General features: G+C 37.6%; 2 protein-coding genes across 2 annotated transcripts; one reads left to right on the top strand and one right to left on the bottom strand.

Moving 5' to 3' along the window:
• Positions 1-316: 316 nt before the first annotated feature.
• On the bottom strand, positions 317-10,112 carry LOC121972471. The gene is made up of 3 exons (XM_042524136.1): positions 9,999-10,112; positions 771-1,151; positions 317-694 (listed from the first exon to the last, which is right to left on the bottom strand). The coding sequence occupies exons 1-3, from the start codon at positions 10,110-10,112 to the stop codon at positions 317-319; spliced, it is 873 nt and encodes a 290-aa protein (XP_042380070.1).
• LOC121970047 (vesicle-associated protein 1-2-like) lies at positions 9,976-27,729 on the top strand. Its single transcript, XM_042520453.1, has 8 exons — positions 9,976-10,206; positions 10,333-10,403; positions 10,535-10,616; positions 10,708-10,823; positions 10,901-11,065; positions 11,152-11,199; positions 26,798-26,875; positions 27,315-27,729. Exons 1-8 carry the CDS (start codon positions 10,155-10,157, stop codon positions 27,420-27,422), a joined length of 720 nt encoding a protein of 239 aa, XP_042376387.1. The 5' UTR covers positions 9,976-10,154; the 3' UTR covers positions 27,423-27,729.

Here is a 27,729-nt window from a genome sequence, read left to right as displayed (position 1 = left end):
AAAGCTAGGGTTAGAGTTTTCTTGTACTCATTGTAAGCTTTGTGCTTGTATTTTGTATCCTTTCCCCTTCTTCTTGTAGTGTGAACTTGTAGGGATTCTCCGCCTTCGGTAGTTACCGAAAAGGAGGGTTTTATTAGTGGAGGGTGCGTGAGTAGGTGTGGATCCTTGGACTAGTCACCTCTTGTGAGGTGGATACCAAGTAAACCAACCTTGTTAGCGTTGTATGCTTTTGTTTCTTATATTTCCGCTGCATATCTGTGAAGAAACGAGCAACGCCGACGACGAGCACACGAAGAGCTATTCACCCCCCCTCTAGCTACTTTTCGGTCCCAACACCTTCGTCATATTCCAATGCTTTACTTAATCGGTTACTTGCATTGTTAAGTTCTTCCCCAAGAATAGTTGTCGCCTCTCTAATAACTTGAGACAAATCTTTAATGCTCTCGGTCTTTCTCCTTTTTGGCTTAGAATTCTCTTTGTTTGATCCAAATATGAAATCTTGGCCATATGAAGCATAATCCCCATCAACGCCTATACTTTCATCATTATTAATTGCAATTTTATCTATTTCTTCCACAATATCAGCAGGAACTTGAGCATCTTTCCCAGATGCACGGTCTCCGCCAAAGATGACAGAAAGTTCCTCATAGTAAGCCAATGACTTGTATCTAAATTGTTCTGCATCTCCATGAGTCTATAAAATAAAATTTATATTACTAACTAAACAAAGTAAAATAAAAATAAACCATTTTAATAATAAAATAAATTACCTTAATATATTCATCCCACACTGAATTCTCAGCCGTAACAAGTTTTTTTTCTGAGTCCCAACCAAAACCGCTGCTACCAACTCCAAACAACATGTCATGCACAACATTGTGCAACTTCTGGAAAGTTCTTAACCGTGATTCAATGTGTGGTTTTGCCTTAATTCCATGTCCAGGCAAACTAACCTCAAGCATTTGTTGTAGCTTTAGTCCATGTCCTGGCCTAAAACCTTTCTCATTCTTATTTCTAAGATCTCCAGCATTATTTAATTGCATCAATGCTTCAGTAAGTGCAACATCTTCTATAGTAGACCATTGGTGTTTGTTTTTTCCTGGTCTTTTTGGGTTGTAAGATTCTCCTGAAGAATTAGAAGTCATGTTCACCTATAGCACAAAAAATTAATAGCTCAAATAAAGAGAAATAGCAACCAGCCTTCTATTGAGAAAAGATTACAAAAATGATTAATGATCTACTTTATACTAATGAATGAAAAATAGAAATAGTATTGGTACTGCTTTTATATACATTCCTCCCCCCTTTCGCTCCTATCATTCCACCCAAGTAAACCAGCTTTGTTCATAATTTATCAAGTAATTAGGCAGAACTACGAGGCTAAAGAATCTATAAATCAGCTCCCTTGCTTGAGTACTGAGATAACACGTGCAAAGTTACAAATTGTTGCGAATCTGGTAGGGCGTTTAGGAGTTTACTTGTCTAGTCTAGATGCCACATTTGATTTGAATTAATGAAATGTTAATAAAAGTAAAGTTGGTTACAAATTCATTTTGGTGGTAAACATCCACAATGATCCACTGACACTTGGTCTAAAAATTCATTTCTATAATATAATCCCACTTGGAAGCACTAACTTCAAAGAAACAGAATAAGGACTATGGTCTTTGTCCATTTACAAAATTTTAATAATTCATAAGAATTACACAAATGATCTCATCTAGATCTTTTCCATTCATTAAACATGTCATTGGCCAAATTATCTCGCCAATCGCTAAATTCACTCGAAGTCTCAATGGTTAACACCATGTTTTCACCAATGTCATCTACTTCATCTGGTTGACTATCCAGCCTTCTCTCCAACTTTCTTTCTGCAAGATCCCCAGCCATTTCTCTCCTTATAAAATTGTGAAGAAGGCAACATGTCATAATAATTCGATTGTGAGTTTGAATCGGATAATAAGCTGGACTTCTAAGTATTGCCCAACGTATTTTCAGTAGCCCAAAGCATCTCTCTATCACGTTTCTAGCAACCGAATGCTTCATATTGAAAAACTCTCGCGGGCTTCTAGGTACTCGACCTTCTTTCCACTCATTTAAATGATATCTTTGGCCCTTATATGGTGCTAAAAAGCCTTCACAGTTTGTGTAACCGGTATCGACAAGGTAATAATATCCTATAAATTGAATAAATGTATTAAAATAGATCACAAACTCAAACCACAGTAAAATATTTAGGATATTTTAAAAAAATAATTAGCAAACCACGTGGGACTTTTAATCCATTTTTCCTTGTGATTGCATCTCGTAGTACTCTACTATCTGCTGCTGAACCTTCCCATCCAGACAACACATATGTAAATTGCATATCTTGGGAACAAGCAGCAAGCACATTAGTAGAAATTTCACCCTTTCTTGTTCGATATCTAGGTCTATCCTTTGTTGGTACTCTAACTTTAATATGTGTCCCATCTAAAGCTCCCAAACAATTCTAAAAAGAACAACAAGAAGAAAATGAGAAAAAAAACATCATAAATCATTACTTTAAAAACAAATATAATAATTACCTTAAATCATTTCCATCTCCAATCTATTGAGTCTGCTGCAATTGGCTCTGGATTTTCAAAAAGTACATTTTGTAGACGAATAACAACATTCAAAAATAGGGAAAAATGCCTACTTATTGTTTCACCAGACCTTTTAAATCGAAATTGTATAGTTCTATTCTTGACATGATGAGCTAGCAAATGTAATGATATTGCTACTTGCTCATCTACCTCCATATATCTTGTTCCTTTCAGGCCCCCTTCACTTTCAAGCATACAACACAACTTTGTAAAACTACTCCTATTCATTCTTAGCTGTGCTATGCAAGTAGCGTCACTTTCATATGCTAAATTATATATCATCCCTCTCCTAGTAAAAACATCATTCACATATCGCCTTTTCAAGCAATACGATCTATTACGCCTTTCCACTAAAATACAGCACATTTGAAAAAACCAATTCACTATATTCAAGATCTCCAACCAATGCATTAACACAACAACTAGTTTCCTTTTTCTTATTATATTCCTGGTCTTTAAACTAAGACGAGTCATGACTGCAAAAGAAAAAGATAAGATATTTTAGAGGGGAAATAAAAGACCCACCCGATAGGTTATATACAAAGAAGTAACATAAAAACAGTGGGAGCATGTATGAGATTTAATCTAAATCTGAGGATGCCATTAGAGATAATAGGATACCATTAAAGATGGTGAGAAGCATGAATGAGATTAAATCTAAATCTGAGGATACCATTAGAGATAATAGGTTAAGATATTACAATATGTTCAAATGGCAGCTAAAATGGAAAGAGTTCTGTGAGAAATAAAAAGTGATCCAGGAAAAAAATTCTAGTTAGCATAACAAGAGAGAGAGTCCAAATGATTTTATTATATCTGATATGACTTTACATGAATTTCAATAGCAAACTAGGTCCAAGCACTTGACATCAAAATTAGGGCACATGGTTTCTTTTTCAATAAATTCAACAATGTTTTATTGTTGTAGAATCACAACAGATTTTTACTATGTTTGTTAAAACTACAGTTAAAACAGATCGCACAAATGCAAAGGGGACAAGAAGTTAAAGACAGTTTGCCGTGTGGAGCAGTAAGTAGTAACAAAGACCCATACACAAGCACATTTAAACCAGTAAAAAGGAAGCTAGTGAAATGAAGAATATCAAATGTGGCATGATAGTCATAACAACAAGTGACCAGAGATTTCATTATGAATAAAAATGAAATCCAACAAATAACAAGGGAGAGGCTCTATAGGCACCGTTGTCAGTCGAGGGAGGGGTTCTGCCGAGGCGAGGGAGAGGTCTCTCGGCACCGTTGCGAGGCGAGGGAGAGGTTCTGTCGGCGACGTTGAGAGGCGAGGGAGCGGTCTGTCGGCGACGTTGCGAGGCGAGGGAGAGGGAGAGGTCTGTCGGCGACGTTGCGAGGCGAGGGAGAGACTCTATCGGCGACGTTGCGAGGCGAGGGAGACGTTCTGCCGAGGTGAGGGAGAGTTGTGTCGGTGCGTCGTTGTTGTGAGGCGAGGGGGAGTTGTGTCGGCGAGTTTAGGGAGGAATTGGTGCGATGAGATGAGATTAGGGCTAGATTTGGTATTAAAAAATATTGGGTTGTAATGTAATCAGATTACGAGCTGTTTAGTTTGTAATCTGGATTACAAAAGGTTATTACCTTTTGTAATCCAGATTACATTACATTACGAGTTTAGAATTATACCAAACAAATTAATCCACCTTGTAATGTAATCCTGATTACATTACAAGGCAGATTACAGCGTACCAAACGTAGCCTATATAGCAAGTCAGCAAGGTAGTTAAGGATGTAGTTTCAGCATAGAAACTCAGATGGAGTCCATACCTCAACTGCATTGATGGTATGAACATCAACCTCCTCAACATGCTTGGGAAGGCCCTCGGTTAGGTACCGAGCAGAGTGAACATGGTTAGATAGTGTAAGTACCCCGTTGTGATTTTAGTATAATCAACTAAGTCAAGTTAGGTCATGTATTTGTTTGATGCCTTGTGTCTAAGTATAAAAGAACTTAGGAGCACAGAAAGTCGAGCGAAAGATGCAACTAGCGAGAAGGATGACACGGGAAAGAGTCGACAGGCTCGGTGTGCATAAGGGACTAGGTGTTACGGAAGAGTATGCTGGTAGATGAGAAAGAAGCGCTTGGGGTTTTCAAGGGACGAGAAGCGGGAGGAGAAGTTTGCTCGAGGAGAAGGTCGAAAAATGGGTTCGGGTGAGCCCTATTCCGGATGACTGAAATCATCCAAGCGAACGGAGCTGAAACAGATAGTCAGTATGATGTTGATTGTCCTGGTGCTGGATCGTCCGGGCACCGGATCATTCGGGCACCTGGACCGCCCTGGGCACCTCCGTAGGAGCCTACGTGAGAGTAGGCGTACAAGCACCCAGACTAGATAAATTTTATCTTTACTGAGGTGTTGTGACGTGGATAAAGTTTTATCCACACCTAAACTCCCAGACCCCTTTCAGGCGCTAAGAGCTCCCACATCAGTAAATGGTTAGATTAATCTAATTGGCTATAAATAGAGTTATGGTCTTAATAGTTTATAACAACACTTGAAAATGAATTTAGTGCTTCAACTTCCAGTTTTGTTCTTTACTTTTCTATGCTTTAAACATTGTAAGAGGCTACTCTACCTTTAGAAGAAGGAGATTTTAGTAAGCCACATTTGCCTTGAATTAACAATTCTCTGATTGCAAACCAAGTATATATTTCTTGCATCTGTCTTTATTTTGTACATTTATTTTCAGTTTATAAACAAGTATTTACCTAACTTAGTCCAAAGATCGAGAAAGAGTTTGTTTGTAATTTTAGATAATTCACCACCCTCTTGCTTGCTAACCAGGGATCTACAATTGGTATTAGAGCAAGGACACTTCTGAAGGACTAATCATTGACCGAAGCAAAGAAATCAATGGTTGGACCAAGCCTCTACCTGCCAAAGTTTGAGAGGGAGTTCGCGCACTAGAAATGCCAAATGGAGGTATTCCTATGAACTAATTTTGAAATTCTTTTAATCTTAAAATATGATTTTATAGTTCCTAAGGATCATCAAGGAGAAGAGAAAGAGGAAAGTCAATGGAAAAGAAGGAATAATGTGATTTTGTAGCAAACAGCAGAGCGAAATACCAATTGTTGAGTGTATTGCTGCTTCAAGAAGTCAAGTGCATCGCAAGCTACTCTTCAACCAAAGAACTCTAGGAAAAATTCCTGGAGCTCCATGAAGGAACATTCGAAGCAAAGCTCGCATAACGAGACCTCCTTTGAAATCAAATAACAAACATCTGTTTGGGAAAAGGTGAGAAGGTAGCCTAACTACATGAGAAGATCAAGGAGTTGATCATTGGATTGGTCAATCTCGGTGAAAAGGTAACTAATCAGGACTCAGTATGCTATGCCCTCAACACCTTTCCCAGAACTCGAACCCCAGAATGGACTTCAATCATAGACGCCTACTACATCTCGAAGGACTTGGAGGTAAGTATCTTAGAAGAACTGTGTTCGACTTTAGAATTACATGAATCAAGATGTGCAAGAACAAGTCAAGAATCAAGCTAGAAATTGACACTAAGAGCCAACAAGAAGGACAAACCTGAGTCATATTCAGATATTGATGTAAACCAAGACGCTTATGTGGTAAGGAAATTTAAAAAGTTTTTTAAATCTAACAAGTTTAAAGAAATACATATAAAAAAAAAAAATCCAAGAAACAAGAGAAAGGTTCGATGCTATAATTACCAAAAAGAAGGACATATAAAGGAAGACTGTCCAGGTCTTAAGAAGGAGAAAGAAAAGGGCCAAAGCGAAACAAGCACAAAAATCTCAAGGCCATTTGGAACGAGAGTTCATTATCTGAGTTCAAAATAGAAGCATTTGATGGACTAACATTGATGGCTAGTCACGAAGAACAAAGCAACTCAGAAGCTATCATCGATGAAGGGAGAACGACATCAGATGAATGCAACGATGCAGGGGAGAATCTAGCTTCAAATCCGACATGGTAATTGAGATATGTCTCTTACTGCTTGATCAATTATATTTTGATATTAAATCGATGTCTAAATCAATGTGTAAATTAAAAACTAAAAATAATAAATTGAAAAAGGAGAATTTAGAAATAAAAATAATCTTAGCAAAATCATGTTTAATAGAAGATTTTGATAAATTAAAAATTAAAAATACTAAATTGAAAGAACAAATAGAAAACTTAAAAAATTCTGCATGTTCAAATTTTACTACTTCAAATGTTAAAAATTATTAAAGACTAAATTAATATTATAGGTTTCACAAGGTCAAATCAGAAGAGTAATAAAAAAGTATATTCTTAGAAAGTACTTGATTAATCTAGTAGGAAGGAATTTATATTGGGTTTCAAAATCATGTTTATGTTAAATTCTTTACGCATATTTCTAATTTTAATTTGATTTAATATTTTTAAATTGTCTAACATTTTCAAACAAATTATTTCCTATAATTTTTGGTCAAAATTAATTAGTCCTTAATTTTTTTGAGAAAGATAATCTCATTACTTACTTGTAGGAAAAAATTTAACAATTTTTGGTAGTTATATTATTTTTAATAATTTTTTTTGACAAAAATCATAGTTTTAATTTAAAATTATTTCTTAGAATTGTTTTTGAATATTTTATTTTTATATGATAAAATATCATGTTCTCTATCAAAGTAATTTTTTTTTAAAATTTATTTGACCGTTATTGAATTTTCTATGAATTATTTATTCAAATGCTAATTTTAAATATTAAAAATTATCGAAGATTTAATTTTTGAAAATTTATTTTTCTTACAAACACACCTACTCTATTACATTCTAAGAAAAGTTTTCAAGATTTTTCGAGGTTAGAAACTATTTTTAAGTAATTTTTTGAAAAATACATCTTTATGTAGAAAATAATTTATTTGTGCTTAAATTGATTTTATTTTTTTGTGAAAATTGTATCACTACTTTGGATATATCTGCTTAACAGTTATAAAAAAATTTAAAATCTTTCAACCAACAAAAATAGTTTTTAAAATAATTTTGTTTAAATTACTTTATAATTCATAAAATTAGTTTTCAATTTTTTTTCTAAGGGTTAGTCACTAATTATAGAACCCTTAGTTTTTTGAAACCCTTATTTTTATTGTGATCAAATCGGGAGAATTATAGATTAATTCTAGGGCTAGGTGTATTTTAATTTGCATATTTATACTTAATGCTTTAAATTGCATATTCATTTATTTTAATGCTTTGTTTTACCCTAACTTAACTTGGGTTGATCTACATAAAAAAGGGTAGAGATTGTAAGTACCCTGTTATAGTTTTGGTGTGATCAACTAAGTCAAGTTAGGTTCTATGTTTGTTTGATGTATTGTGTTTAAGTGTGCAGAAACTTAGGAGCATAGGAAGTTGAGGGAAAGACACAGCTAGCAGGAAGGACGACACATGAGAGAGTCGACGGGCTTGGTACGTTTGAGGGATGATGTGTTGCGGAAGGCTACGTTGGCAGATGAGAAGGAAGCACACGATGTTTCTGAGGAAAGAGAAGCCGGAGCGGAAGCTTGCTCGAGGAGAATGTCGGAAAATATGTTTGACTGAGCTCTATTCCGGATGGCCGAAATCACTCGAGTGAATAGAGCTGAAATGGAGGAGAAACAGACAGTCAACAGGCTGTTGACTATCCGGGCGCTTGGACCAAGTCCAGGCGTCGGGACCGTCTGTGCGCTTGGATTGGTCTAGGTGCCCAGACCGCCTTTGTAGGAGTCTACGTGAGTGCAAGCGTCCAGGCGCCCAGACCAGATAAATTTTATCTTTGTCGAGTCGTTACGAGGTGGATAAAGTTTTATCCATACCCAGGCGCCCGGACCTCTTCCAGGCGCTCAGAGCTACCACGTCAGCAAAAGGTCGGATTCGATCAGCAGGTTATAAATAGAGTTCTAGTCTCAGTAGTTTAGAACAACACTTGAAAACAAATTCCGTGCTTCAAGTTCTAGCTCTGTTCTTTACTTTTCTATGCTTTCAATGTTGTAAGAGACTACTTCACCATTGGAAGAAAGAGATTTTAATGAGTCACACTTGTCTTGGATTAGCAATCCTATGATTGCAAACCAAGTAAATATTTCTTACCTTTGTCTTTATTTTATGTATTTACTTTCAGTTTATAAACAAGTGTTTGTCTAACTTAGTCCAAAGATTGAAAAAGGGTTTGTTTGCAATTTTAAATAATTTATCCCTCTCTTGTTGGTCGACCGGGGACCTACAGATAGAAGAGCATCTTCTGTTGTCACCTTTTGAAGTTCAACCAAGTGAACTTCTCTGGCCTTCCCCCATGATTGATTGGAACATTTCCAATTGCGATGGAGGGGCTTTCATGTGATGAGTCTATTTCATCTCAACACTTTCTGAATTTTAATAAAAGCAAGTTTGTTTTAAGATTGTTGGACAATCTTGTAGCAAAAAATAGAGGGAAAATATCTGAATTTACAAAAAGCAAATTTAGACTTATCCGTTGAGTTAACCTGAGCTGATAATCTTAGATTGCCTAGTAGGAAAGGAAGAGCTTCTTGGGATGACTGAGTCGATCAAAAATTTGGGCTGCCTTGTATGCCTGAGTGTAGATTTTCAACTGCCAAGTCCGAGAGCAGACTCTCGACTATCGAGTGCAAGAAAGAAAATGCTGAGGCCTGCTTTCAAATAGTTCCTTAAAACAGATTTGTCCTCCCTGGCTGTAATTAGAGGTTATGAAGGATGTCCGTTTCCTAGGATACAATAGTAGAAATATATACACAACCAAATACTAGTTGTTCGTAGCGAATTGAGGAAGTATATGATTGTGAGCGGAAATGCACGACGGAGAGAAGATTTGGGGAATGAAGGTGGATGGAGATTCTCTTCTTTGCTATAACTTCCGCTCTAATCTGGCATTCAAGATGCGCAAGTCATGCTTACATATGAGTCAACATGATTTAATACAATCCGAACTCTAAATTTGCACCCTCTTACTCACTCACACATGAGAGAGAACCTTTTTCCATATATTTATTCACATCATGTATACATATACAATAATATAAATTAACACTAAAACTATAAAACATTCAATATAAAATTAAAAACTCATTCATAATAAAATCTCCTTATTCCATTCATATTTTTAATAAGAAATAATGTATATGTATCTTTGTGACGATAAATAAAAAAATAAAGACATCCTTTATTTTTTTTTTCTCAAATGCAAATCTATAATACAACACCTAGAAGTTGGAACTTGTGAAACAAGAGATCTTGTTTCTAAATCCAATTTTATAAACTAGGTAGGGGTTCATTGTAACTTTGCCGTTAGATTGCTAATCTCGATTCTTTTTTGGGGCAAAAAGTTAACTGCGGCAATAAAAGAGCAGCCCACCTTCCCCATCACCACGATCGCCCACCCGTCGTCGTCGTCGGTAGCTCGACTTCCACGCGGACGCAGGATTTCCACTTCCCTGGCTCTTTCCGCTCCTTTCCTCTTCCGCTCCATCGTTGTGGTGGTTCCTTGCCGAGATTCAGAGGCGAATTCAAGATGAGTTCCGGAGAGTTGCTCGAAATCGATCCCTTGGAGCTCAAATTCCCTTGTAAGTTCCATATCCACGCCCTTTTCCTTGTTGTCTGCGTCGTACTCATTCGGGGGATTTCTTTCGTCGCAATGGCATTATTGCTGTTCTGTTCGTTGAGTTTTTGTTTGATTTTGGTCGCGGCAGTCGAATTGAAGAAGCAGATCTCTTGCTCCATTCAGCTGAAGAACAATTCGGATAATCACATCGCGTTTAAGGTTGCTACTTCTCTTATTTTACCTTCATTTACGTTTTATGCCTGGTGAAGCCCTAGAAAGTTTCAATCTCTAAGCGGTTCGTGCATTCTATTTAGTAAAGTTGGAACTTTTGATTTTGGATTCTGTGATAGGTCAAGACGACAAGCCCGAAGAAGTACTGTGTCAGGCCGAATTCTGGGGTCGTTCTACCACGATCGACATGCGATGTCATTGGTATGCTGTTCTTGGCTCGGTCCCTAAATTTCCTTTGTTAGAAACGGCAATCTTGTATTGTTAATCTAAGAAGAGTTTTACATTGCATCAGTTACAATGCAAGCTCAGCGTGAAGCTCCCCCTGACATGCAATGCAAAGACAAATTTCTTGTTCAGAGTGTTGTTATTGATGAAGATGCTGCGACTAAAGACGTCACCATTGAAATGGTACTTATATTCTTCTGAGTGCATCCATGGGTGTTACTATAAATTGAGCACTGATAATAACATTCAATCTTGTTTAGTTTGCAAAGGAGTCAGGAAATGTGGTAAATGAGGTTAAATTGCGAGTTCTATATGTCCCACCACCACAACCACCCTCACCAGTGCCTGAGGGGTCTGAGGAGGGCTCATCCCCTAGGCCTTCCTTATCAGACAATGGGAATCTGAATGCCTCAGAATTATTAGATGTGAGTATTATGATATTGGATTATTTCCCATGTTCATATAGAACTTATTATTCCACATTAAGATATTAATTTCCTTATGATCACAGGCAACAAGAGCATATGCTGATGGTATTCAACAAGAAAAACCTTCTGAGGCAAGTTAACTTGTCCTGTTTGCAGAATTTTGTATTATGTTCCATCGAATATATTGATGAATGTGCTCCAGATTTTTCATCTTGAAGGACAGATATAGATAATTAGATATTTCTGCTGGCTGTTTTAAACCTTGCCTATAAGACTGTAATCTTGCAACTACGGGTGGATAAATTTACCTGGTCAACTATGCCTTTGCCAATCTTACCTTTTCATTCACCTAAATTGCACATGTAGAGTATTCCTAGTTCATATGAGCACCCGGTTTAAATACTTATCCTCTACAATTGATAAAATCATCAAGGTGACTTATCTTCTCATATGCTTTCAAAATATTTCTCTTCTCAGATATTATTACAATAAAAAACTATGTGTGTGTGTGTGTGCGTGTGAGAGAGAGAGAGAGAGAGACAATAAAAAATGAAACACACCTTAATACTATTAAATGAATATTTTCTTACACATTAGATAGTAACTTTTTGATATGATTTTGCCATTTCATTGCTAAGGTGTGATACCTAAGTTTCTACAATCTTTTCTACAATCCTTTTACCACTTCATTCCAAATTTCTACTCCCCAAACCTCCCAACACTCAAACTCTTCTTGTGCTACATCAAAATACCAATTTTGCATTTGATAGTTACATATATTGTATGGAAACAAAACTGAAGGAGTTGCTATGGATTACTCTTCTACATGGGAGAGCGCATGGTTTATTCTAGTGTCTAAAGTAAGTAGAGGTTATCCGCCTAAATGGTTAGTTATTTTGGGTTGGAATAGCCTGCCTTCTATGTAACCACACCTTGGGCAAGAGAGTGCTTTGAGTAACATACGGTTAGATTGCTCTACTCCCATAGTCTTAGATGGGATGGTGTTGGGTCCTTTGAGTGTCTAAGTGAGCAGGTATCCCCCTCCTCATAGGTCAGATATTTTTCTTTTTGATTGGGCTGCTCATATGAAAACCAACTTGCAGCTCATAGGATTGAGAGGGCCATTTGAGTGCTTAAAGTAAGCGGATGTTACATGCTAGAAGATAGATAAGGCCTAACTGTTTATTTCTGTCTGCATGTGATAATTTGGGAATTATGAACAAGTAGAGTTTATGTTGTGTAGTCATCTACTATTTGCTTGCTATTAGGTACTATCTAGGTAAGCTTGTAGAGAGTGTAGGTTTGATATGCAGTTATAGTAGGTAAACCATTTCATACAGTATACCTAATTCAAGAAATAAAGGAACAATTTTTACCACCCAAATTAAACTTGTCTTCTCTTGGATCCCAGCTAATGCTAAATCTTCCTACCACTTGTTCTCCATGATCTGGGCTCTGCGATTCCCACCCTTAAATGTGTAGCTATTTTTTGATTTGGATCGGCCCACTCACAAGCTTTTGACAAAATTGTTATGAAATAGACAATATCCAGAATTATGGATTAATTAAAGTTGTGTTGAACTAGCTTTCCAGAGATACAAAAGGTATCATCACAATTAAATTATTGTTTAACAATTGTTCTCACATTTATTTTTATAAAGATCACAGATTTAACTCATCATTCCTTCTCTAAAAATTTTTTATCTCATCCTACTATGTACATTCTAGACAATTCCATGAAGAAATGTCATGCCTATCATGCAACCAACTGTTGCAATTGCATATTGTGTAGGGGTACTAAACAAACCATCATGGGCAATAAGTGCATATGTCCACACCAAAGATGGGCATGCATGCAATACTACATGTAATTCAGTTCATTCTTTCCGCCTTAAGTTCCTTGTTTCAGATGTTTTAGCATGCCATGGCAGAAGACCACATGTGCTAAATTCACTATAATTTTATTCTTCTGAGATGTGAAATATCCTGGTTACATGTAACTTAAATACATCTATTTGGCAAACTTAGCATTTTATGCTACCATGCATTGTTTTGTGTTCTCCTCGGCTGAGTACTTTGATAATTAGACTGATGTTTTTTTTTTTGCTTTCAAGCACACTTACATTGAAAATGCACATTTTTTCTGCCTTTTTTGATTAATCATCTTGTAACATTTATTGTGCTAGTAACATTGTGAAGAATTTTGATTAAATGGGGCATTCTACAGTAGTATTTTGATAAGTATTATTTGAATGATTTTATTTGGTGGTCTTTATTAGGTGGGATTGAATCATATGGATATTGTCTCTTAAAAATGATGCAATATTGTGATGACTGACAAGTGACACATATATGAGTACTACATATCAGGGCTGTAAAAGGTCCAAGTGATCAAACTTTTATTAGGGAGATTCATTCTACCAAACAGTTGTCCACATGCTTTCTCCTTGGTTAACATGGATGAAATTTCAAATGTCTTTGTTTTCCACTGAAAGTTATGCTGGAAGGATTGGGAGATTGGAAAGTCAATGTGCAACTTGCCCATCATTAAATTGTTTCACCATGCCCTTTCGATGGCCTATATTAAATGCAAGTGACCTTAATTTGAGAAATTCATTTTGGTCTAATATAACTTCATCTTTTTTTCTTAATTTTCTCCACATAGTTTGTTTGCTGTTTAATTATACAAGCCCTTCAGGTTGTTGTAAGGATGGATTAAGCATGCCGAAAAGTCAAAGTGAGTTCATCCTTGTTACTAATTGCCCCCATTTTGAGGTATTTACGACTTATGAGGGTAAATGAAGAAATATGTATTTATATTAGGCATTATTTTGAAATCCACCTAAGACTATCATTAGAATGCTGCAAGAAGGGCTATAGACTGACTGATAGCCATGCTCACACAATCTCTTTAGACAGAACAAAAGTGCCTGTGCCACAAAAGTATACAAAAGTATATTATCTTCACCAAGACACCCAACTAGGGCAACTTTTTGATCTTATTTTTCATCTTGTTGGAATTTTTGGGATTGAAGTGGCCTACACCAAACCCACAATTTGCATGTTGTTCAAGCTGCTTTCCTTTAACATTTGGCTCATCCTTGGCAAGTAGGACCACACATCTTTTTTGGAGACCAAATTCAAAGCATCTGTATGCAATTTGTCCTTCTAGCTATGTAGCTTTGACCTTGAAATTGAGAGAATCTTTGACACTCTTTTGGATAACCATGATAACCAAGTCTTCCTAGGAGTATTGTCTAATGCTTATTTTCCATTAGTTGTGATGGATTTCTTAATTGCACAATTTTGACCCTTGTTTATCTCACTCTTTAAGTCCTTGTTTAGCACCTTTGACATTGTTGTTATAACTAACTTTGTTTGATAGATGGCCTCAACTGTATTTTTTTTGTCTCGTGGATTCCAGTTTCATACTTATCACATCATTAGTTTGCTTAATTCCTCAAACCTTAGTTGTTACATCGATATGAGTTGTTAGGCATCCCTAGTTCCTGCTTTAAAAGTTTAGACAATGTAAGGTGGTTGTTGCATATTGAGTAAAAAGCTTTAAGCAGTGATAAGAGCATCCACATCAGCTACCTATCTAAAGATTTTATCCTAAATTTTGGATAGGGTAACTAAAAATCCTCTGCATCAGTTGCCCTATCCATTTCCTAAATTTAGATTTGATGAATAGTGATTCTCTAAATTTAGAGAATAAAACCTCTACCCTAAAAATAAAATAATATTTCTTTTTAATCTCTCTCCTTTCACTCAATCTTTTCAATTTCTCTCCTTCCACTCATTCCATAAATATAATAATAAAAAATAGAAGAAAGAGAAGAAAATAATAAAAAAATTAAGGAAGATGGAAATTTTAAGGTATTTGATGCAGTGTGTAGTGAAAAGTGATTATCTAAATTTAATAAAGTAGGTTATTTACCCTAAATTTTAGATATAGTAATAGAGAAACTGATGTGGATGCTCTGACACATTGCTTTGGTGTTGTATAAGAAACTTAAATTAAATCAAATAACCAAGGCTATTTAAGAGTAATTGCAAACTAGTGCCGGTCCACCTTTTGGTTGGTTAATACAACATGGCTTTATTCATGGATTCAAATACTGTGTTGTGTTGGTCGACACAGGTGGAATTTTCTATTCTGCCAACGGATTGGCATCGACATGGTGTTGCAATGAAGCCGCCACCTTGCAATGTCCTTTGCATGGTCTTGTAGTCACGGAGGCAATCTCGACTCGCGACATCCACCACAAGGTCGTAATTGCCTCTGTTTTTTAATGTAAATTATTTATTTATTTTTCATTTCTATTTTTTATTCTTTAAATTTATTTAGTATTTTTCATTTCTAATCTTTAATTTAAATTCCATCCCTTTTTTTTTCTCTTTGATCTGTTAATTTTTTCCTCCTTCATTGTTAATTTTTTCTTGTTCATCCATTTGCAAGGGTAAATAGAGAGGGAAAAACCTCTTTACTTCATTAACAATAGTTAATTTTTTCCCTCAATCTATGCATGAAAAAAAACCCTCTTAATGGATGGTTAATTTTTGTTCCATTATCTATCCACAAGGTAACAAAAAAATCCTCTTTAAGATGGAGAAAATTGATTGCTAGACTAAATAAAAAAAATCTCATAAAATATACTATTATGAATTAAATTATTATATATATAAATTTAGTTTAATTACTTGATCCTGTCATGTCTACTGGGTGTACTTTAACTAATCATAAATTAAATTTGAACTAACTTTCAACATCATAAAATATTACTCAACAGGAATTATCTATAATAATCAAGTATTAATAAAAAATAATTTTTAATTAATATATTTATATTTAAAAAATACTGAAACTGTATTGCAATGGTGTGATAAGGTACCTGGTCATAAATCAAAACTTATTCAAAATCTTAAACTTTGGCTCTATTTATGATATAAGCTTCACTTCCTAGCCTCTATCAATAACAAGATTTAGGCTTTTCTCTTATCATTAAGCTAGTCAGTATTGCCTCTTGTTTTCCAATGAAAGTGCTTTTGGTACCTTGGCTCACCATGAACACTTTCCCCTCCCATTAAGTTGGTAACTTATTTATGGTGGTATGTACTCACAAAATGAATATATACTCCATAGGATTATGCATAATGATGGATAACATCATTGTGTTTATAACACAATGAATAAATCTACATTTTGCATGTAATATATCAAATTGATCACCATATGAAATCTGCACAAATGACACTCATTTATCACATGACATATCATATCAGTTAAGCTTGGCATTGACAATGCCATGTAAAACCCTTACATGAAAAAGTGATCTGCATAATATAAAGCACATGATATACAATAATAAAACTAATCAATCTAAGAAATCCATAGTAAAGAAAAAGTTATATATCAACCTAAGTCATCTATGTAATAGTTTTTCTTGCTTTTTTATTTCTCTAAAACTGGTTGATTCATTTGGTTTTAACTTCGAGTCTGGACTTGTTTATGCAGTCTTGTTCGGTGCAACTTGGAGAATTGAACTTGAACTATCGACTAGCTTGCAAAAGCAATCCACTTACCCACATGCCACATTGTTCAGTGTTAATTAGATTTCATGATGAGCCAAACTAGAAATTGAATCTCTTATGTGATATAACTTAGTGTCTGCCTATGTCTATATCACTGCATATGGAAAGTACACAGTTTTTTTGTAGAATTGTGTGAATCATTATCAATTTATTTTCTTGTAATAAATTGTTGGCTTATTTGTTTCACTAGTCTATTGTCATTCTCCTGCTGGATGGAGGATGAGTTGTGTTAGTCGTTCTTTTGAAATTTGTGGATTTTCTTTGTCAATGGTGGCAAAGGCAGTGACTACGCTCGCTCCCAGTGCCTTTGCCAATCCGTCTCAGGGCCAACACAGAGGAGGTAAATCACGGGTGGCTACTATCCTTTAAAATAATGACTGACGCATGAGAGAGACATTTACCTCGGATATGCCGAGATTCGAACCCCAGATCTCATGGTGGCAGCACCTCATGCGCTAGTGACTAGACTGTCCCGAGGAGACTGGATTTTCTTTGTCAAGAAGGCATGGAGAGTTGCCTCAATTTGAAACTAGTGCAGCCTTGTGCATGGATATGTTGGTGTAATATCTCCTGGGTCAGGGTTGACCAAGTTGACTAAGCTTGAGTTGGCTCAAGCTTGAGTCTTGAAGTGTGAGTTTCGATGTTTGACAATATATGGAGATTGTAGGTGTAATCGTCCGATTGGAGAGATTGTTGGTGCAATTTTCCTCTGGTCAAGGTTTGACCAGTTTGAATTGAAGAAGAGTTAAGTAGGACAAGGTTGACCGGTTACTTGACTGGGAAAGTCCTAACTGGAGGTTAGACAAAGGTAAGTCTAACAGGAAGGTTGGCAGAAAAGAAAATCCAAGTGGGTTGACCGGACACTTGGTGGTGAAAGTCCGAGTGAAATCGGGTAGTGGGAAAATCCTGGTGAGTGAAGCCAGGTGAAAATCCTAATGAGTGAAGTTACGTGAAAGTCCTGGTGAGTAAAGCCAGGCAGGTGAAAATCCTGGTGAGTGAAGCTAGGTGAAAATCCTAGTGAGTGAAGCTAGGTGAAAGTGAAGTCAGGCAGTGTGAAAATCCTGGTGAGTGAAGCCAGGTGAAAATCCTGGTGAGTGAAGCTAGGTGAAAGTCCTGGTGAGTGAAGCAAGACAGATAGAAAGTCCTAGTGAATGAAGCTAGGCAGATGGAAAGACCTAGTGAGTGAAGCCAGACACGTGAAAATTCAGGTGGGTCAAGGTTGACTGGACACATGGTGCTGGGAAGTCCAAGTAGGTCAAAGAAGAGACCGGATACTTGGCACAAGGAAATCTAGATGGGTCAAGGATGACCAGACATCTGGTGGAAGGAAGTCTAAGTGGGTCATGGAGGACCGGATACTTGGCACGAGACGATAGTCTAAGTGGGTCAAGGTTGACCGATCACTTATTGCGAGGAAAAAAGTCTAAGTGGGTCAAAGGTTTGACCGAACACTTGGTGAAGAAGTTCCAGCAGGTCAAGGTTGATCAGATACTAGGCATAAGGAGTTCCAACAGGTCACGGTTGACCGGATGTTGGATTTGGGTGTTGGATCGAGTAATTCGCTAGAGGGGGGGTGAATAGCGATTTAAAAAATTATCGTAGAAAATCGAGTACGTAACGGAAAGATAAAAGCTTGAACAGAACAATGCTAACATAACCAATTTTACTTGGTTCAGAGCCTTCATCGACTCCTACTCCAAGGCCTGCACTCGTTGAGTGCTTTTGTTGGGAAATCCACTAGTAGTTCGAAAATATGATTACAATTAAGGTACATGAACTTTGGAAAAGAAATACCGACAATAGTAAGGGAAATAAAAGGCAACACGTTGTCGGAGTAGCTTCGCAGCGTCGCAGGAGCACAGCACAGAAGAGCAAGCGTTGGAAGATTTTGTTGTGAGTTGTTTGCTCCAGGGCTCACCCTCCTTGTATAGGAGGCTCCGGGCGTCCGGATCCCTTCTGGGCGCCTGGAGTGTGACGTAGCCCAGCCAACCATTGAGCTCTATATGGCGACGCGCGATGGGGATAAAGTTTGCATTTCTGGCGCCCGGATCCCTTCCGGGGGTTCGGACCGTCCGGGCGCCCGGATCTCCATTTTCCAGCTACTTGCAAGAAAACGTTAGTCCGAGGCGGAATATAAATTATACAACCCTGCAAAATAAAGTGTTAGCATAATTTATATAAGGAACAAGTAATTAGATTTCATTTTGCCGAGACTGGAATCTAGTCAAGATCTCAACTTAGAGTTCCGAAATGATTCTAAATTGGATCGACGCCTAAGTTCCCTTCCTGGGAACGCGTCCTCACAGTCACTCCCCTCCAGTGAATTACCTTTATTTACCTGCCAGACGTCCGGTCAGTCCGTCGACCTAGCAACACTGAGTTAGCACAGTAGATAAAAATAGTACAGTAAACCTAGGGTTACATCCCTAGGGTTGCCTAGCTTCAGTCACTAGGACTTTCATTGCCTGACTTCACTCACCAGGACTTCCTCCACCTAACTTCACTCACTATGGCCCGACTTCACTTACCAGGACTTCCACTACCTAGCTTCACTCATTAGGGCCCGACTTCACTCACCGGGACTTCCACCACCTAGCTTTTGGTTAGAACTTACCTTTGTTAGTTATCTGGTTCTGACTAGACTTCTCTCTCTAAAACATCAAGTCCTGTTTGGGTCAACCCTTGGTCATATTGTCAAACATCGAAACGCTAGAGGTCGATTGCACCAACATTGGGGACCCTTGAGCTTGAGTTAAGCAAGTCAAGGGTGGTCACTGAAGCCCAATCGATCAGCTGATCGATTGGGAGAGTGCTGCGATAAACAACAACCCAATCGATCGGTAGATCGATTGGGAGCCTTTATCGCGAGCACAGAATGTAGCTCAATCAATCGGCCGATCGATTGGGCACCGCCAATCGATTGGTTGATCGATTGAGGGTTGGAATTCTCGCGCGACGCGAGAAAGGTTGAATCGTTCGAGCGATCGATTCAGGCCTTTTCTAGCAGAGCACGGAGGCGCTCTGAATTGATCAGCCGATCGATTCATGCCTCCCCAATCGATTGATCAATCGATTGGGATATGCCAGTTGCGAAGGGAGCGCACAGTTTTAAGCCGTGGCGAGCTTTCTTCTCCGGGCAGCTCTCCACTTCCTCTTCTCACGATTCTCTCGAGTGATCTCGCCAGTTCTTGAAGCTTCTTGGAGCAAAGTGTTGTACTTCCAAGGTCAAGAGGCGTTCCACACAACAAGAAGAAGCTAGCTAGGGTTTTCATTTGTATAAATCTTGTAAGATATTCTTTATATTCACTTCTTCTTTTCTTCTTGTTGTATTGAGAGTTTGTACAAGGCTTCTCCGCTTTCGGTAGTTACCGAGAAGGAGTGTTTTTCATATTGGAGAGTGCGTCGTGTGTGGATCCTTGGATTAGTCAACTCTTCTTGAGGTGGATACCAAGTAAATCTACTTGTTAGCGTTGTGAGTCTTGTTTTGAGTTCTTTCTGCTGCATATCAACAACACCGAAGCAAGCTCACGAAGCGCGACGAGCTATTCACCCCCTCTCTAGCTACAAATCGACACTAGCAAATGGTATCAGAGCGAGGTTGCTCTTCACCGGAATCATCATCAGAAAGAGCGATAAGTTAGAGGGAGAAGAAGTTGAAGCAAGTTCAACAAAGTCAAAGACATCATAAGAGCTCAACTTCAAATGGAATTCCAAGATGAATTTGGATACGACACAAGGGTGCCTCCACCATTCACAATGATAAGCTTCTATTCTTGGAAATCAAGAAGCGAAAATTTCTTTATGATGGAAATAAAGCAATGATTTGCTCTCATAGAAGGCTTTGAAGCTCCAAAAGATTCAAAAGGCAAAATTCTCAAGAAAAGCAAATGGAGTAGAGCAAATTCAAAGGAGTGAGGCCAATGAGAAGGTGACCAAGCTATTGGTCAATCTATTGCCTAGCAACATCTTGAAGCAAGTGGGAGAATTTGAAGATGCCAAGGAGCTATGGATCAAATTGACTAGAATCCATGAGGTTCCCTCAAGAGAAATCCAAAGAGGGCGACTCATTGGATTAAGACCAAGAGGAAGAGGACTCCGAAGTTGAGAGATGCTCAATTTCCGAAGAAGTCCAAGAAGCTTCATCCTCAAAGGAGTGCAACCAAAAGAACAAAGAGGGAGCATACTCTTATTTTCATATGCAAGAGGATGCAGATGAAGAGGCCTCCACCTCTAGGATTGAGGGGGAGCGTCATTCCTTGACATCGGAGCAAGAAGAATCTTCTACCTCCGAGTCAAATGAAGAAGAAGATGGTGCCACCACTTGACCAAGAAAAAGGGTCAAGTGACACCAAAAGCTAAGGAGAAGCCTAAGGAGGTCGACCCCGTGACAAAGAAGAGTAAGGAATACATTGTGTGTTTCTTGTGCCATCAAAAAGGACATTATCGGAGTCAATGTCCAAAGGAGAAGAAACTGACCAAAGTCAAAGGAGGAAGCACAAGTTAAGGGGGAGTTTTCAAAGTAAAATCCAAGGTATCATTTATTTAGCCTATTCCTTTAAGTCATGATAAAAAGCATGCTAGGTCTAGTTTATATCATTTTAATGCTATTTATCATGAAAATAGGAAGCATGATAGAATTAAAGAAAATTATGTAGCTTATCATGCTAAAACCACTCAACCTAAGGTTAGAAAGGTAGATAACAAATTAGGCAATAATTCTAAGGGCTTTAAGCATATGCCTAAGAAAAGGAAAAATCAAGGCCTTAATGAAAAAAATAAGGTCGAGGAGTTATGGAAGGAAAATCAAGTCTTGAGGTTAAGACTTGATAAATTAGAGAGGACCTTTAGAAAAATCACACATGAAGAACAAGGGTCCAAGAACAAAAGCCTAGGTTTAGGACATCAAGATCCATCCAATGGTCGTAGAGGTTTGGGGTACAAACTTAAGGCTAAAAAAGATGTGACATCTTATCATAGGGTTCCATACCCTAGGTCTATGGGTCAAGTCAAAGATACAAGGGAAGTTATCCCTAGAAGTATTTTTTCCAAGACCAATGTGACTAAGACTTCTAAGAAGTCTAAAAAAATCACTAAGAAGGTCACAAGGGAAGGAATTCCTAAAGTTGACTTAGAGGAAGTGATCAAGACTTCTAAGAAGCCTAGGAAGGTCACTAGAAAGCTATCTAGGGAAGTCATCCCTAGTGAATACCTAGAACATCTAAGTAGCACCAATAGGTTTTGGGTTCCTAGGAGTATATTCTCCACACCCTAGATGGGTTAGAGAGTGTCAACTCTAAATGGGTAGGGTGGTTAACCCAATTTTGATAAAATTGACACTTTGAGGCATTTTCAAGGTTTTTGTTAATCTTTGAAAATGAAAAGGATTAATTGTTTACTCTTTGGAAGAGTAAAATGTGCCAAAATTTGTGGAATTACACTTTGATTTAAATTGGCGCAATTAACCAAGAGAAAAAGAAATGCCAAGTTTGGTTTTGACATTTTCTTGAGAAAATGTGGGTAATCTAGGATTAGAGTTTAATTTAGCAAAGAGTTAAGGGTACTTAAATAGATTATCTAGGTATGTTTTATTTATGCTAATTTGTCATGATTGTTTGCCCATTATAAGCCATGACATCATATTTTACATTCATTCGTATTATGAAAAACAAACAAAAATACCATGTCATGTCATACATACATCATGTAGCTATAATATGTTTTCTTTTGAAAATACTTATTTTGATGTATGCCATAAAATCATCATGCATTAGTTTTAAATTCCGACAATGACATTTACTAACAAATGACATCCAAGGTGGATGTTCATAAATTAAAATGCCTAGATAGATATGCATTATCCCTAGTTTAGGATAAAACAAAAATCTACATCTCACAAAGACTATAAGGTGACTTGTATGTGTTTTAGTGCACATTAGATACAAGTGAGATGCTAGGATGATGAACAAGACTCAAGATGTTGATTTAGTGCATCTATCTGAGTTTTGATTTCATCAAAACACATAGTTATGTTTACTCCAATCATTAGGAGAGCTAATGTACAAGTCATATGCATTGAGCCCAAAGAACATGGTTGGAAATTGGTGTTGAAAATCATTTAAAATATACTTTGGAATACCTTAGTGAAAGCTATCTTTTGATAGTAATCATCATTAAAAAGTTAGACACAAAACTTGAAAGAAACATTGAAGTTTTTACAAATTTTCAATTTTGTGTCAATATTTGAAAATAAGGTTGCTAGATCGGTCAGTCGATTAATTCAAGCATTTTCTCCGCGAACATAAGCTCGCGAAATCGATCGTTGGATCGATTGAAATGACTTCAGTTGATTGAGTCCCAACCCCAATCGATTGAGAAGGCTGATTTTGGCTGGGAAAGTCTTATTTCAGCATTTTAAGCCATTTTTAGTCTCTTTAACCAATCCTAATCTTTTGGAATATATTTATATACATTTAAGGATAGTTTTCATGATGAAAACAAGGGGAAATGGTTAAGGAACACTTGGTTGAAGTTTAGGATGAGGTTGGTTTCAATATTGAATCTTTTAAACCTCAAAACTTCAAGTTTTGGGTTTCCTAAAGGTTTAGGGATTTCAAGTCATTGTTGGTGCAATGATAAAATTTGGAGCATGTCTTTAGGAGGAGTCACTCTTTAAGGACATGAAAATGATCTTTTTTTCAAACACCATGGAAGGTGGTTAACCTTCGTTAGAGTAAATGAAAAACAATGGAGAGTGGATATCTTCATTGTTGATGCTTTAGGATGAACATTATGAAGTGGATTAATGCTCAATGGTGAGCATTGGATACAATGAAGGGTATGAGACCTTCATTGTTGGAATGATGAATGCTCTATGATGAGCATTGTGAATTGGTTAATGCTCAAGGGTGAGCATTGAAGACAATGAAGGGTATGAGACCTTCATTGTGATGTTGTTACCAACCAGGGTTGTTGTGAACAACATATAGATAACTCTTCAGGGCGAGAGTTTTTGATGTGTGCCAAAGGGGGAGAATGTAGAGTTTAAGTTAGACCTTCATTACCTAAAGAGGGGAAACCCTCATTCATGCTTTGACATGAAGGGAAGTTGAGGCTATGAGATTAGCCCAACTTAAAGGTATTGTTAAACATTAAAAAGGGGGAGATTGTTTGTGCAATATCCTCTAGGTCAGGGTTGACCAAGTTGACTAAGCTTGAGTTGTCTCAAGCTTGAGTCTTGAAGTGTGAGTCTCGATGTTTGACAATATATGGAGATTGCAGGTGTAATCGTTCGATTGGGGAGATTGTTGGTGCAATTCCTCTCTGGTCAAGGTTTGACCAGTTTGAATTGAAGAAGAGCCAAGTAGGTCAAGGCCGACCGGTTACTTGACTGGGAAAGTCCTAACGAGAGGTTAGACAAAGGCAAGTTGGAAGGTTGGCAGAAAGGAGTATCCAAGTGGGTTAGTGTTGACCAGACATTTGGTGGTGAAAATCCCGGTGAGTGAAGTCGGGCAGTGGGAAAATCTTGGTGAGTGAAGTCAGATGAAAATCCTAGTGAGTGAAGTTAAGTGAAAGTCCTGGTAAGTGAAGCCAGACAGGTGAAAATCCTGGTGAGTGAAGCCAGGTGAAAATCCTAGTGTGTGAAGCTAGGTGAAAGTGAAGTCAGAGTGTGAAAATCCTGGTGAGTGAAGTCAGGTGAAAATCCTAGTGTGTGAAGCTAGGTGAAAGTGAAGTCAGAGTGTGAAAATCCTGGTGAGTGAAGTCAGGTGAAAATCTTAGTGAGTGAAGTTAGGTGAAAGTCCTGGTGAGTGAAGCCAGACAGATAGAAAGTCCTAGTGAGTGAAGCTAGGCAGATAGAAAGTCCTAGTGAGTGAAGCCAAGCACGTGAAAATCTAGGTGGGTCAAGGTTGCTGAACACCTGGTGCTGGGAAGTCCAAGTAGATCAAAGGAGAGACCGGATACTTGGCATAAGGAAATCCAGGGTCAAGGATGACCGGACATCTGGTGGAAGGAAGTCCAAATAGGTCATGGAGGACCAGACACTTGGCACGAGATGGTAAGTCCAAGTGGGTCAAGGTTGACCGGTTATTTGGCACGAGGAGAAAGGTCAACGTGGATCAAAGGATTGACCGAACACTTGGTGAAGAAGTCCTAGCAGGTCAAGGTTGACCAGATGCTAGGCATGAGGAGTTCTAACAGATCACGGTTGACCGAATGTTGGATTTGGGGACCCTTGAGCTTGAGTTAAGCAAGTCAAGGGTGGTCAATTGATCAGCCGATCGATTAGACGGAAGCCCAATCGATCAACCGATCGATTGGGAGAGTACTGCGATAAACAACAGCCCAATCGATCGGGAGCCTTTATCGTGAGCACAGAATGCAACTCAATCGATCGGTCGATTGATTGGGGGCTGAAATTCTCGCGCGACGCGAGAAAGGTTGAATCGATCGGGCGATCGATTCAGGCCTTTTTCAGCAGAGCACAGCGGTGCTCTGAATCGATCAGCTGATCGATTCAAGTCTTCCCAATCGATTGATCAATCGATTGAGATATGACCGTTGCGAAGGGAGCGCATAATTTTAAGCCATGGCGAGCTTTCTTCTCCGGGCAGCTCTCCGCTTCCTCTTCTCACGATTCTCTCAGGTGATCTCGCCAGTTCTTGAAGTTTCTTGGAGCAAAGTGTTGCTGCACTTCCAAGGTCAAGAGGCGTTCCACACAAGAAGAAGAAGTTAGCTAGGGTTTTCATTTGTATAAATCTTGTAAGATATTCTTTGTATTCGCTTCTTCATTTCTTCTTGTTGTATTGAGAGTTTGTACAATGCTTCTCCGCCTTCAGTAGTTACCGAGAAGGAGTATTTTTCATAGTGGAGAGTGCGTCGTGTGTGGATTCTTGGATTAGTCAACTCTTCTTGAGGTGGATATCAAGTAAATCTACATGTTAGCGTTGTGAGTCTTGTTTCGAGTTCTTTCCTAGATAATGTATTCCAATTTGAAAGAGTTGCTGCTGATGGTGGAAATGCCATTGGTTCGGTCTCACATTTTGCTTAGATGATGAACTACTGTTAATTTGTTCAGGCTATGATTGGGTTATCAAATTAATGGATGGTTGTCCCATGGATTGGCTCGTGATAGTAGAATTACTTTTTGCCCCAGTGATCATCAGGAGAAGGCATGGGGTCAACCAATAAACACTTGTGCAAGTGTACTTGTTAGTTTCTATGTGCTTCTCAAGCATGACCAACAACATAGGCTCCACATCTTCACTGAAGAAAATGAGAACTGAGGAGTGTTTCATTTGACTTAATTTTAGTTATATTAAAAAAGCAATCCTATGTCAAGTTGATCCCCTGTAAACTGATAAATGCTTGTGCAAGAGTTAGACCAATTTTATAGGATTTGGGAAAATGCTATATGACATGTTTAGAATAATAATAATATCAAGTTTAATTCCAAATACAATTCCTTCTCTTTATCCTATTTTGATAACATATGGGGTTCTTTTTATCTTAACAAGTCCAAAGATCTTTTTTCACCTCTATTTGCAGTTGCAGTTATTCTCACCTCAGTGTTATATGATTTTGTGCATCTAACATAATTTTTTTCATATGCCATGTCCTTGACTGATTATATTATCCTGATATTTGATGTTTGTTTTACTTCGTCAATATAGGATAATTTTTACCTATGAAGAGTTCGTTATTATACTTCTGTTTCCAACATTCTGAATTCAATGAGATGATTAATGTTCATTCACTATCAACCAACTCGAGGACTTTTTTTTTTGTTCATCCCTAGGCAGATAAATTTTGTGGACTTCTAAATGCTTGATTGATCATCAGTTGCAATAGGCTGTTCTACCAGAATGAGCAACTTCATTATCCTAACAATTTAATTTATCTTTTGGATGTATAATTTGAACGCATAGCAAATTTTTGTTGTCACTCCAGCTTCTTACACACTTTCTTAAACATATTACCTTGAAGTATTTCGCATTGCATTGAGGTTATACTTTTGAATGCATAATTCTTATACTTGTATCCGCAAGTTTTCAGCTCTTCAATTCCTGATCGCTAATGTTATATCTGAATTGCTGCTTGTCTTTGCATTTATATTTTGCTGATTTTTTCTTCATACAGAATATTGCCCTACTTACGAAGTTGACTGAGGAGAAGAATGCTGCTGTTGAACAGAACAAGAAACTTAAACAAGAACTGGTAAGGCTTCAAATGGTTAACCACGCCCCAGAATTCTTTCTCCTGTTAAATTGCATCTTTTATCACATGAGATTCTGTGTTGCTAGGTGATAATTTCACTATAATCATTAAGCCAGTAGTGACAGCTCTTAAGATCTCTTAAACCACTTTTTTAAAAATTATTTTCACTAGAGCTTTCTGCTGTCTCTCTTTACCTTCACACCTTTAGCTCTAATCAAAAGTTTCACCATAAAATCTTTGGCCATTTCTGAATACAGTGGATCACATCACATTCTTGCAAATTTTTTTCTTTATAACAAGGCACATGCAATTTTTGAATACACGAACATTTCCTGTATGTTCATGCAAAATTGATAGCAGCCTCACTTCGGCAAGCAAACTGCTTGTGTAAAAGGAAAAAAAGGGAAGTTGTTAACTTGTCTATGCTCGATCTATGCAGGAACTTGTGAGGCGAGAAGTGAGCATGACACAAGGTGGCTTCTCGTTGATGTTTGTGATCATTATTGCCTTGCTTGGAGTTGTCCTGGGCTACATGTTCAAGAAGTGACTACTGCTTGCAGCTCTTTTTGAACACATTGGTTTGACCAATGACTTGCGCTGAGTACTCACTCATGGGTTCTGTTTGTAGTTCTTTCGCGGTCACTCTGTTTATGAAACTTTGTGGATGTGTGTAGTCGTGTGTAGTCTGAGAACTAGGTATCCTTTCCCATTTTATTCGTAACATAGAAATAACATTGGCATTCACACGGATAATTTGGTTGAGATAGCATAGAAATAACATTGGCGTTCACCTGGATAATTTCCTTGTGACAGTGTTACTACCAATTAATCTACAAAACAATTACTAGCACAAA

Source organism: Zingiber officinale, chromosome 4A (genome assembly GCF_018446385.1).
Source record: "Zingiber officinale cultivar Zhangliang chromosome 4A, Zo_v1.1, whole genome shotgun sequence".
Lineage (NCBI taxonomy): Eukaryota > Viridiplantae > Streptophyta > Magnoliopsida > Zingiberales > Zingiberaceae > Zingiber > Zingiber officinale.
This window is presented reverse-complemented; position numbering and strand designations above follow the sequence as displayed.

Bases quoted from the DNA above. Each gene is read 5' to 3' on its own strand.
- LOC121970047 (XM_042520453.1), top strand. From the start codon at position 10,155: ATGAGTTCCGGAGAGTTGCTCGAAATCGATCCCTTGGAGCTCAAATTC. The intron at 10,617-10,707 runs GTATGCTGTTCT...ACATTGCATCAG, and splicing joins ATCGACATGCGATGTCATTG to TTACAATGCAAGCTCAGCGT. The intron at 26,876-27,314 runs GTAAGGCTTCAA...CGATCTATGCAG, and splicing joins AGAAACTTAAACAAGAACTG to GAACTTGTGAGGCGAGAAGT.
- LOC121972471 (XM_042524136.1), bottom strand. From the start codon at position 10,112: ATGGAGCGGAAGAGGAAAGGAGCGGAAAGAGCCAGGGAAGTGGAAATC. The intron at 1,152-9,998 runs GTGGGCTGCTCT...TTTGTGCTATAG, and splicing joins CGATCGTGGTGATGGGGAAG to GTGAACATGACTTCTAATTC. The intron at 695-770 runs GTAATTTATTTT...TTTATTTTATAG, and splicing joins TGTGGGATGAATATATTAAG to ACTCATGGAGATGCAGAACA.